This window comes from Zea mays, chromosome 7, assembly GCF_902167145.1.
Source record: "Zea mays cultivar B73 chromosome 7, Zm-B73-REFERENCE-NAM-5.0, whole genome shotgun sequence".
Lineage (NCBI taxonomy): Eukaryota > Viridiplantae > Streptophyta > Magnoliopsida > Poales > Poaceae > Zea > Zea mays.
The window spans coordinates 163,690,954-163,703,460 of NC_050102.1; the positions used below are offsets into that span (position 1 = coordinate 163,690,954).

The 12,507-nt window shown below is 42.9% G+C and overlaps 1 protein-coding gene across 1 annotated transcript; it reads left to right on the top strand.

Moving 5' to 3' along the window:
- The first annotated feature begins 1,026 nt into the window (after nt 1–1,026).
- LOC103634320 (villin-5) lies at nt 1,027–11,762 on the top strand. Its single transcript, XM_008655875.2, has 22 exons — nt 1,027–1,144; nt 1,215–1,345; nt 1,948–2,016; nt 2,084–2,326; nt 2,407–2,584; nt 2,657–2,789; nt 2,901–3,063; nt 3,381–3,531; nt 3,636–3,736; nt 4,098–4,253; nt 4,569–4,637; nt 4,723–4,791; nt 4,875–5,012; nt 5,446–5,574; nt 9,119–9,266; nt 9,393–9,403; nt 9,493–9,633; nt 9,718–9,843; nt 9,991–10,056; nt 10,499–10,808; nt 10,911–11,116; nt 11,193–11,762. Exons 1-22 carry the CDS (start codon nt 1,027–1,029, stop codon nt 11,304–11,306), a joined length of 2,970 nt encoding a protein of 989 aa, XP_008654097.1. The 3' UTR covers nt 11,307–11,762.
- The last annotated feature ends 745 nt before the right edge of the window (nt 11,763–12,507 follow it).

Sequence of the window (12,507 nt, forward strand, 5' to 3'; positions counted from 1 at the left end):
AAGCCTGACAGGCCCAACTAGACCCTATTTAAGGTGACAATAATCCCCAAACTGTCTAAATGCTCCGCTCCTGCCTTATTCCAACTGATCAATTCATCTAAAAACAACATATTAATCGCCTTAATGGATGGGCTCACTCCATCAAAAACAACCTTATTACGAGTGAGCCATAAGCACCAAGCCCCAAGAATAATGACACTATTGAAGCCCTTCCTTTTGCACTTATGCACTTTTTTAGAAACCTTCCCCCACCACTCAGCAAATGACTGTTCAGCAACAATCAGAGTGAGGTTGCCAAGCCCGATGGACGACAAAATGATATACCAAAAATCCCTAGAAAAACTGCAGGTGCAGAGGATATGTTGAACTGTTTCCTGCTCCTGATCACATAGGGGGCAACACACCAGGTATTGCAAACCTCTCCTTTATAGCCTGTCCGTAGTCCAACATTTATTCCTTATAGCCAACCAAAGGAAAAACTTGCATTTAGGGGGAGCCCGAGTCTTCCACAATCTTTTCCAAGGCTCAAAGGAGATGAACCCCAAGAAGGCATTATAACATGACCTTGAGGAGAACTGCCCAGAAGCCGTGTGCATCCAAACTAGCCTGTCCGCCTCCTGTGAAAGCGTCACCTCTCCAATCACATCCCATAACTTCAAATACTGCTGCTGCCCAACCAGAGAAAGATGACTCACAATATCCCTTACCCATCGCCAATTGTCCATAGCCTGAGCAACCGTCCCAACTAAAGCTAAAGCATTCTTCTCTTCTGTTCTTGTCATTGAGATTGGTGATGGCACTAACACCTTTTTGATGAGTGACAAGTGGATTAATGCCAATTGCCAAAAGTGTTTCCGATATTGCCCCAAGGCTGCTCTTAACTGTTCCAAAAAGAATTGCTTCTAAAAGTACTGTTCATGAGGCTCTGTCTAACAGAAGATGGGTTTCTGACATCAAAGGCGCCCTGACCTTGGGAGCTCTTGTCGATTATCTACATTTATGGAATATTGGAATGCCATATCTGACATGGTGCTGCAGCCTAATTCTGAAGATAAGCACATCTTTTCAATTGCCCCAAATGGCCAATATTCTACAAGCTCGGCTTATAATGGCCTTTTCACTGGGTCTGTTGCTTTTGAACACCGTAAAAGGGTTTGGAAATCTTGGGCACCTCCTAAGTGTCGGTTCTTCCTTTGGCTGGTTGCTCAAAACAGGTGCTGGACTGCAGACAGACTGGAAAAAAGAGGACCGATTCATGCTCCCAGATGCCCTCTTTGTGATCAGGAGCCTGAAACCATCAACCATTTATTGGTTTCATTTCATGTGTCTTCTCCAGAATGTTTTGGTATAGCATCCTTAGGAAATTTGGTCTTCACAATCTTGTTCCTCTACATGATGACACAAACTTCTTGCTGTGGTGGAAGCAAATTTCAGTAATTGTGTCAGACATGGCAAGGAAAGGAGTAGATTCTCTTCTGATTCTGGGAGCTTGGATGATCTGGAAGCTCAGAAACAGAGTGGTGTTAGATGCCACTAATGAGGAAAGGTAGAAATGGCAGGTTGCAGGAGCTAGGGGTCTCTCCTTTCTAGCTGCTCCCAGTGCCATTGTTTAAGAGTACTTGTATCTTTTTTGTTGTTCATGGTCTGTTTTCTTTGAGTAGTTGTATCTTTTTTGTTGTTCATGGACTGTTTTCTTTATGTTTGTTTTGGGCCTCCATAAGGAGGTCATTGTAACCGGGTCCTTCTGACCCTTTTCTTTCCTTCTTAATATAATGAGGCGCAGTCTTCCTGCGTTTTTCGAGAAAATTTTAAAGTATGTAGCCTACTTTGTCACATGATTCATAGACATATGGCATCACTATTTTTATTTCACTTGGTATGCTTGGGATTCAATTGGATTATGCTCATGGGCACATAACTTTTTCCACATCTTTTCCCTTCTTGCAGACAACAGCCTTGAAAAATGGTGGTCTTCGCCATGATATCCATTACTGGATTGGTAAAGACACTAGTCAGGTAAGTTTCTCATGTCACTTGGTGATACTGTTTTGGAAAGGCAATCAAATCCATTTTCCCATGGTAGGACGAAGTTGGAACTGCTGCGATTTTAACAGTAGAGCTTGATGCTGCTCTTGGTGGGCGTGCTGTTCAGTACCGAGAAATACATGGCAATGAAACAGAAAGATTCCTGTCCTATTTTAGACCATGCATCATGCCACAGCCAGGAGGAGTGGCATCTGGATTCAACCATGTTGAGGTCAATGAGCAGGACTACAAGACCCGCTTATATGTCTGCCATGGAAAGCATGTTGTTCATGTTAAAGAGGCAAGTTATCTGCGTGACTGTCTTTTTATTCAAATATGGGTATTCATGTCGTATAATAAGACTTGCCGTTCTACAAACAGGTTCCCTTTGCTCGATCATCCCTTAATCATGATGACATATTTATTCTGGATACGAAGTCCAAAATTTTCCAGTTCAGTGGCTCAAACTCATCCATCCAAGAGCGAGCAAAAGCTCTTGAAGTTGTGCAGTACATCAAAGACACATTTCATGAGGGCAAGTGTGAAATTGCATCTGTTGGTGAGCATCTATTCATCTTATGCGGTATTGGAAATTAGAATCTCTAGATATGATTGTTTTCACTTCTCTTAGAGGACGGTAGAATGATGTCTGATGCGGAAGCTGGTGAATTCTGGGGTTTTTTTGGCGGCTTTGCCCCACTCCCTAGGAGGGCACCTGCAGAAGGCAATGAGAAACAAGAGGAAACTGCTTTCAAATTGCTATGGTAATCGACTGAGTTTTTATCCTGTATACAGAAACTCCTTTTGTTTGATTGCCAACTAAAACAGTTTCCACTTGAAATCAATTAGTAATCTATGAAATGTTTACGTTTCAGTTTTGACCAAGGAAAGCTGGAGCCTGTCAACTGCAAATCTTTAGCACATGAATTACTTGAGACAAACAAGTGTTACTTCTTAGACTATGGTGCTGAATTGTATGTTTGGATGGGCAGAATTACATCCTTGCAGGAGAGAAAGGGTGCTAGTGAAGCTGCTGAGGTAACATTTGTGCATCTACTTAGTTATGCTATTTCATCGTCTCTTAGTGCTACACTGTTGAAAATGCTGACAAGTCTTACTGACACTTGCTGACGGGCTTATTGATTTGTAATATAGCATAGTTTCCTTCAGTTTTTTTACCTTTAAGGTTATCTTTTGGATTTATATTCTTCTATCTTTTAGAGGCTTGGTTACTTGTTCATACTAATTAGAAGTATTTAGAGAAATATTGCATATTTTCAGAATAACTTCTTTGTGTTGAGTGTTGACTATGTTGCTGTGATGTTTACTATTTATTTGCCTAATTTCCTATGTAGAAATTGCTCTCTGATTCAAGCCGAACAAGAACACCTATGATCAAAGTGATTGAAGGGTTTGAGACTGTTGCATTCAAGTCAAAGTTTAAAGAGTGGCCACAAACGCCTGGGTTGAAGATGTCATCGGAGGATGGAAGAGGCCAAGTTGCAGGTCGTTATCTTATTTACAAATTTACTAGCTTCAGTTTTCTGCTTTTAAAATTTATGAAATGCTTTACACCCTTCACAATTTGATCAATTGTGTTCTTTGTGTAGCTCTTCTCAAACGCCAGGGCTTAAATGTTAAGGGTTTGATGAAAGCTGCTCCTGCAAAAGAAGAACCTCAATCCTATATTGATTGTACTGGCAACTTGCAGGTATTTCTTCACTTTTTACATTAGCTTCATATTTTGCATCTCATCATTTTTTGGTTTCCCCTCTTCTCAATGTTAGGCTGCAAACATTCTCATCTTAGTTGCATTCCAAGATCCTGTATGTTTAAAAATATTTTTGGATATGCATTGTTGCAAATAGTGGTTTCAGAAAATGCATAGATGCTAGCATGGGTGTACAAACCCATGGAAGCTAACTAGCTAGAAATTCACTTTGAGAAAGGAGGTTGGAGTGTGCTTTCAAGTTGTGCGCAAGGCTAAATGTTTAGTTCCTTTTTATGATCAATGTGATTCATTTTTATTTTTTAGCTTCCATATGCAAATTGACAGTGTTCTGATTTTGTAGGTTTGGCGTGTAAATGATAAAGACAAGGTTCCACTCTCATCCTCTGACCAATCCAAATTTTACACTGGCGATTGCTACATATTTCAGTATACTTATCCTGGAGATGATAAGGAGGAATGTCTTGTTGGAACCTGGTTTGGGAAAAAGAGCATTGAGGTAACAGTGTTTTCCAGAAATTCAGATTTGTTTTGAATTTTGTGTTGATGCTTGTATAAACCTGACTTTTTAGACCCTAGTTGCCCAATCTTAGTGAAATCATCTTTGAAGTTCGTAATAAGAACTGATGAAAAAGTTTGAAGTATCAGGTGACATTGATTTCATGTTCTTGGTTTGTGAACTAAAACCAGAAGGTTTACCTACGTCGTTTGTGCATATTAGTGAGATTTTGGATAACCTATGCTTGTTGACTATGTAGTCTTAGTTATCCTGTTAAATCAACTTGAACAATAAAGGATTTCAATTCTTCTCCAGGATGATAAGGTAATAGCAGTCTCACTTGCAAGCAAGATGGTTGAATCTGCTAAGTTTCAGGCTGTCCAGGTAACTCACTGATTTTCTTTGTGGAATTGTTAAACTGGATATAAAACCTTTTGTCTTCTATAATGTATCCTTGCTTTGTAATCAGGCACGCTTTTATGAGGGGAAAGAACCGATTCAGTTCTTTGTGATATTTCAAAGCTTGCAAGTGTTTAAGGTGTACATGCATTTAATGTTGTTCAGTTGTATTGGTGTTACTAGTTAAGACAGCAGTTTTACCATCCCAGATTGTAATTTTAGGGTGGCATTAGTTCTGGATACAAGAGATTTATCGCTGAAATTGGTATTGATGATGAAAGTTATTCTGAAGATGGGCTTGCACTCTTTCGTATTCAAGGTTCAGGACCAGAAAACATGCAAACGATTCAAGTTGAACCTGTAAGTCCCCCCCCCCCTTGAATATGCATGAGACTTATGTATCATTATATTATGAAGAAACAAGGAGTAAGAACCCTTATAACACACAAACATAGCTTGTCCTTGATTGAAAATTAGAACGACCTCAACCTAGATAAAGGGGATAGAAAACCTACCCCCTCATATTGAAGTGGCATTTTTATTCCTGAAGGTTTATCTGACTGCAAATTAATACTCCCTCTGTCCCAAATTAAAATTCGTTTTACGTTTTTACTGGATTCATACAATAATTAATGTATGTATTCTATATATATGTCTAAGTTCATAATCATCCATACGAATATGGACATAAAAATCTAGAGTTAAAACGAGTACTATTTTGGGATGGAGGGAGTATAATATTTTAAAACCATCTTCCTTGCCAGTCATATACTTATCCTGTATCTATTGTTAGGTGGCCTCATCATTGAATTCATCATATTGTTACATTCTACATGATGGAAACACTGTGTTCACTTGGGCTGGAAATCTGACCACTGCATTGGATCAAGAGTTAATGGAAAGGCTGCTTGATGTTATTAAGGTGTGTAACTATCATCCCTAGTTAGATATTTGATAAATCTTGTTGCAGAGATGTAACTATTCAAATCTTGTAGATTTTTATGTAAATTTAATCATAATCTCAATTTGATGGTTTACCTGGATTCTGCACAAATGTGCACTGTAAAATATGAGCCTGGTAGTAGGACAAACTGGTATCTGCCAGGCCCTTTAGGCCTTACCTGGATTGTAGTGGCCCTGATGGATATGGAAATTGGTAGGACAAACTGGTATTACTAGCTTGACTTCTGATGGATATGGAAATTGGTTCAGTCTCCAGCTGGAAATATCTTTGATATCACAAATCACCAGTCTGTTTCTGCAAAAAAAAAAGCATCACAAATATCACTTCATTCCAAATTATAGTGCTTTTTAGTTTTGTCATAAGTCAAAGTTCTCTAACTTTGATCAAGATTTTAGAAAAAAATATATGTTATCTACAATATCAAATGAATGCACTATCAAAACATATTTCACGAAGAATTTAACAAACCCAATTTGATGTTACGGAAGTTTGTTTATATTTTTACAAACTTGTCAAACTTAGAGAAATTTGACTTAGGACAAATCTATGAACTATAATTTGGAATGGAGGGAATGCTTGTTAACGTGTCTTCTTTATTCTTAGTCAAATTACGGAAACGTTGTAGTCTTGAAGTGGCTGGTTTTATATGGGACGTGGACTAATTCAGAAAAGAGGACTTTGGCGTCAGTAAGCTAAATCCCAGATCCTCTGGGATGTATGGGAGCTACTAGCTGTTTCTTCCTGTCACTTTTATTGTTTGTCGTCAGGCATATTCAGCTTGACATAGGCTGAATGTTAGGGCCCAAGAGGGCCCGCTACAGCTCCGCTACAGTACACCATATCTTTGCCCCAAACACAGATTGCGACATCAGGCGCAGTCATCCCTTAGGGAAGCCCGCCCCTTTATCTCATCTCCATGCCACCATTGCCAATTATATTCCATCGTACGCCCTCTCATCAACGACGGCGACGGAATTCACGATGCCAACATCTCCTTCACCGACCCCATGCATGTACCGCCACAAAAGCACTGCGATGACGTCTTCTACGATGGCATGGATGGCATCCGGGCATCGACGACGTAGCTACAGGCGGCGACACGCTACCTCCTAGCACGCCGGCAAGGACATCACCCCATCTTCAAGTGGCGGCGCCTAGTCGTCCCAGTAACCTTGCAGCAGCTCACAGAGAGGAAGGCGATTGTGCGAGCGAGTGCCTGCAAGGTGTCAGCGGCAGTGCGACTGCAGGGTGCGGTGCGTGGTCTCCTAGTGCGCCAGCGGCTGCAGGAGGTGCGCCAGCAGATGCTCGAGGCAGCCTTGGTGGTGGTCGACCTCGGCACACGGGGGCGCGACCTCGCCCTATCGGACGACCATCAACAACCGCGCTGGCCCGCTGTCTCCAAACGCGAGCATGGTGCGTGTCCCGTGGGCGACGAACTTCAACTCTACGACAGCGGCGACAGGGAAGGCGCTTCCCTCCTTGTCATCGGTGAGGGCGCACTGCCTAGCGCCACCACATTCCATTACCGATTGCCACGAGGACGCCTCCATTGGTCATTGTTCGATCTATTCCAGGTGGCCATCCATGTGCTCCCCTTTCGTCCAGATGGCGTCCGTGGGATCCAGGTGGCCACACACGTGCAAGTCCAATGCGCGGATTGTGTCTATTTTATCTTAAGGGGTCAAAAATAAAGTGTCACAGTCTAATTCAGACTCGAAATAATAAAATAAGTCGAGATGTAAAAAGGCTTATTTTTAGGTGTTAGGTTTGTGTCTAGCGTAGTCATCATTAGGTTGCAGCTCGAGGACGACCTGTTTGTCTAGGAGGGGTAGTGTCAGCCCAAGGGGGCCGCTACCAGTGGCAGATCCAGGATCGATCCAAGAGGGGGGCTACTATAAACATGGGACTACTACCAAACAAATAATCAAATCAAAGCAATCAAGCAAATAAATAATCAAATCAAAGCAATTCACTTTGGGACTTCGATCTTCACCTCTTCGGAGATCCATCCTGGCGCAGTGGCGTGTAGCGCCCACGAGCACGAGGTGCTCGGTGCTCCGATCCGGCGATCCGCCGTCCGCACCCGCCCCTGCTCGCCTGCTCCGGTCTCCGGGCGTCACGGCGGTTAGGCGAAGGAGGCCAGGAGCCCAGGAGGGAGCGCTGCGGCGGTGCTCTGGCCTCCGGGCGCGCGAGACGGCGCGAGGCGAGACCGCGAGAGGCACGCGACCGGCGTCTTGGCGGCTGCCGTCTTCACCTCTTCGGAGATCCGCCCCTGGCGCAGTGGCGCATAGCGCCCAAGAGCACGAGGTGCTCGGTGCTCCGATCTGGCGATCCACCATTCCACCGTCCATGCCCGCCCCTGCTCGGCTGCTGGGCGGTCGGCGGTCGAGCGCGCCTGGCGGCTAGCCGCGAGCGCGCTGCGGCGCGACGCTGGAGACTGGAGAGGAGGCGCGGGCCGCGGGCAAGCGGCCGAGCGCGCTGCGGCACTAGAGAGCTGGAGCCTGGAGAGGACAGAGGAGGGCAGGAGGCACGACCGCGCGGGCCGCGGGCGAGCGCGCTGCGGCGCTGGAGCTGGAGAGGAGGTGCGACCGCGCGGTACCAGGACGCAGGCAGGACGGCAGGAGCCAAGCGGCGGCTGGAGCTAGGGTTGGGGCTGGGCGCGACGATGGGCCTCTACTCCTCTAGTGGGCCGCAACTGCCGACCGGGGCTGCAGCCCCGGGTGGAGATCCGCCCCTGGCCGCTACAGTAACGGCGGTACACTATAGCATGCCCCTCGGTTTGGTTACATAAAGATAAGGTTAGATAAAGATAAGGCTAGTTTGGGATAAGATTAGAATTAGAGATAAGATTAGATCTAGTGTTTAGAGGTCAAGTAACCCTCTCTGTATAAGGGGAGGGTTGTATCAATTGAAAGTAGGCAAGAGATTAGAAGAGAATCCCTTTTCTCTCTTACCGGCCGTGGACAAAGCCTTGCGGCCGGCCTCCCTAGGGCCCCTAACCTAGCCATCGTCCTCTAACCCTCGCAGCCCCATCCAGCGAACAGAACTCGCATCCTAGGAACCACATAACATCAGCCCCAAACGCTGACCTCTCATCATTTTGGGAGCCTGGAAGAGTTGGAACCTCCGCAATATATGTGTGTTTGATGGAGAGACCCCCAGCCTTTCTCGAATCCTGATGTAGACTGATGATGATAGAAGCCTCTGGGAACTGGCAGGAGCCAAGGGCCTCTCCTATTTGGCTGCTCCCTTGTCGGTCGCCTAAAGACTCTTCCTCATGAGTTTGTTTCTTTATGTTTGTTTCTGGCCTCCGTAAGGAGCGTTTTTTGTAATTGTATATGTATTCGGTCTTCTACAGACCTTTCCTCTTCTTAATATAATTTAAGGCGCAGTTCCCCTGCGCTTTCGAGAGAAAAAATACTGAACTCCCACTGTTCATACTTTGAAGCCATTATAGGTGATCTAAGTTTTTCTTCTCAGTTTTCCTTTCTACTGTGTACAGCCAAACACACAGTCTAGGTCACAAAAGGAAGGGTCAGAAACGGACCAGTTTTGGAGCTTACTGGGAGGCAAATCTGAGTACTCAGGCCAAAAAATGGTGCAAGAACTTGAAAGTGATCCCCATCTTTTCTCATGCATCCTGTCGAAAGGTAATCAAGAATGTAGATTGAGTTGTTTAGCTGGGAAAGTTATCCACGTTAACAGTTCAAATACATTACTGATCTCGTTCTGCTGTTCTCCCTGTTAATGTTTCAAACCTGTTGGGGTCCATGAAGGCAATTTGAAGGTAAGCACAGTGGACCTGTAATTTAATATCTTATGCTGTATGCTACCTGTTTTTACATTTAAAATCTGTATTCAAAATCTATTGAGCAGGTCAAAGAAATGCACCACTTTACTCAAGATGATTTAATGACAGAAGATGTTTTTGTTCTGGACTGTCACACGAGCATATTCGTTTGGGTTGGTCAGCAGGTGGATGTTAAACTCAGGTTACAAGCTCTGGATGTTGGGGAGGTGTGTAATGATTTATTTTTCTACGCAGCTGTTTTCTAATCCATTTTTTTGTTTTCTTCTCTCATTACTTCACGTTTTCACCAGAAATTTATTGTGCTTGATTTCCTTATGGAAAACCTTGCCCGTGAAACACCAATTTTCACCATTATGGAGGGAAGCGAGCCTCTCTTCTTCACTAGATTCTTCACCTGGGACTTGGCAAAATCACTGGTAAGTATATTAGTCATAGGTTTAGCCACAAGTTGTTTATTTTTGAACATCTAAGCAGTTTGAAGTCCATACAGTAGACAGTAGAGAACAGCATGAGCAATGCTTGATATAGTATTGGACTCCACATTCTCTCCCTTTTGTTTTCAGATGCATGGAAATTCATACCAGAGGAAACTCGCAATTGTAAAAGGTGGAGGTGCTCCAGCGTTGGATGTAAGATGCCAGAAACCTAATGATTTTATGAATCATGATAGCTGTCCATGCCGATATATCTGTTAACTCCATTTCTTGCAAACATTTTTCTACAGTACAAAATTTCTATCTGTGTGATTTCCAGTAGTTTTCCATATTATTTGCCACACATGCTTGTGTAGTTTTTCTTCGCTGTATATATAAGTTCTACCGTTCATAGTTGCTTCTCATATTAACTAAACAGGCAAACACCAAACTTTTTTGGATCAGAATTGCATGTGATTTCTTCAGTCATGTTTTGCAATGCAACATATATTTCTACACTACCACTCTTTTTTTATATGTTTGCATATATCCTTTTCTCTGTAGTTATATGACTGATCATATTTACATAAATGAAGAACTCGTACTGAACACATTTACATAAATGATAGTACTCGTGTTGATTCTCATGTGTTTTCAGAAACCGAAACGACGAACATCCATCTATTCAGGAAGGAGTACTGCACAAGATAAATCCCAACGCCCCAGAAGCATGTCCTTCAGCCCTGAGCGTGTCCGTGTTAGGGGAAGATCTCCAGCATTCACTGCATTGGCAGCTACTTTTGAAAGTTCAAGCAACAGAAATCTTTCGACTCCACCTGTAGTTAAGAAACTTTACCCGAGATCTGTTACACCTGATTCATCGAATACTTCCAAGTCATCTGTAATTGCCGCTCTGGCTGGTTCTTTGGATCGCCCTTCTCAAACTCCTGCTCCAGCATTCATGAAAGGTATGTGACACCAATGACCATTGTGATGGCGGGAATTCTTGCAAATAGAAATAAAAAAATATTTTAGCTTACTTTTTCTTTATAAAAAAAACTGTGCAATAGATGGTTCTGAGTCAGAGAAGCCAAAACAGGAGGGAGATGGTAAAGGTGTTCATACTGTGGCCACTAGTGTTGAATCTCTGACTATAAATGAAGATGTAAAAGAAAACGAGCCAGAAGATGAAGACGGCCTTCCTATTTACCTGTATGAACGTCTGAAGACCACAGCTGTTGATCCTGTCACTGAAATTGATGTCACGAGGCGAGAGGTGATTTCCCGTTCTCACATTACTTTCTTGTTCCAAAAAAATGTAATGGTCACATTATTTTCAATTTGGTGTGCAGACCTACTTATCTTCGACTGAATTCAGAGAGAAGTTTGGGATGACAAAGGAAGCATTTAGCAAGCTTCCGAAGTGGAAGCGGAACAAGCTAAAAATTGCTCTTCAACTTTTTTAGCCTGCTCATCAACACTTCCAATGTCTCATTTAATCTTTGGGTCAAATGGCCATTTGGTGAAAATAGTTCTCTTCTACATCTGATTAGCCCATGCCATCTGCCAGTCAATTCGCAAAACGCAATCACCATCTGCAATGACGCATCAATTTTCACATTGTCCTGCATCGGTCTCCTTTTCCCTAGCATGGATTTGTTTTGCTAGGTTTCTCTTATTCTTCTTCCAATTCATAGGTGTGCCTTTTCCTCTTTCCTTTCTGTCAAGTGCCCTTCATTTATTCAAGGGTCACACAGATTTGATTCCGAGGCTTGATTTTTTTTTTCTGCGTCAACTCTGCCTTGCTGTGTTCTTTTTCGTTGTTGCAGTTTGAGGGAGCGAGATGTACAGCAGAGTGCCGGCACTGTAAAATCACAGTACTCTTATTTTTGATCAATGTAATTATTTTTTTTAACATAATATTGTTTTTTAGAGAATACAATGGAAATAGTAGATATGTATTGAATATTTAAATGTTAATTACTTATTTTATGCTCTTATATTTATAATAACTTACTCTTTATGTCCTCTTTTTATCTGTCGCTATGGTATTCATGTTGATTAAACTTCCTTACTTTTGACTAGACTTGCATTAACTATTAGTAATATTTACATTTTAAATAAATTTATTATAAAATTGATTTAATGATCTATCAATGATACTAATTATTTTCTCTGTCCTAAAACATAGTTCTTTATAACCTATTTTTTTGGCCACATTCATTCAAATGATAATGAATCTATATATAAACTGGATTCATATGTTACTTAATAAATATATGATTAGTTTAAAATGAATTATATTTTAGAACAGATGAAGTATGTATTATAGACGTTAATATATATATATATATATATATATATATATATATATATATATATATATATATACACTAATCCTTAAGGGTGGACGGAGGGCGTCCACCACCTCACCGTGCCCCCGCTCGCGATCCACGCCCCACGCGCGTCGCCCTCGCCGCCGGGTATTCCGCCCGCGCCAGGCACCCCCCCCTCCCCCGGCGCGCCGTGATGCCCGCCATCGGGTATCCCGCCCGCGCAAGCCACCCCGCAACGCAGCGGCCAGATCCGCTCTCGCCCGACACATGGCGCCCGATCTGCCCGCGTCCCCCAAAATCCGCCCCAGATCCTCCCCCTTCCACACAACGC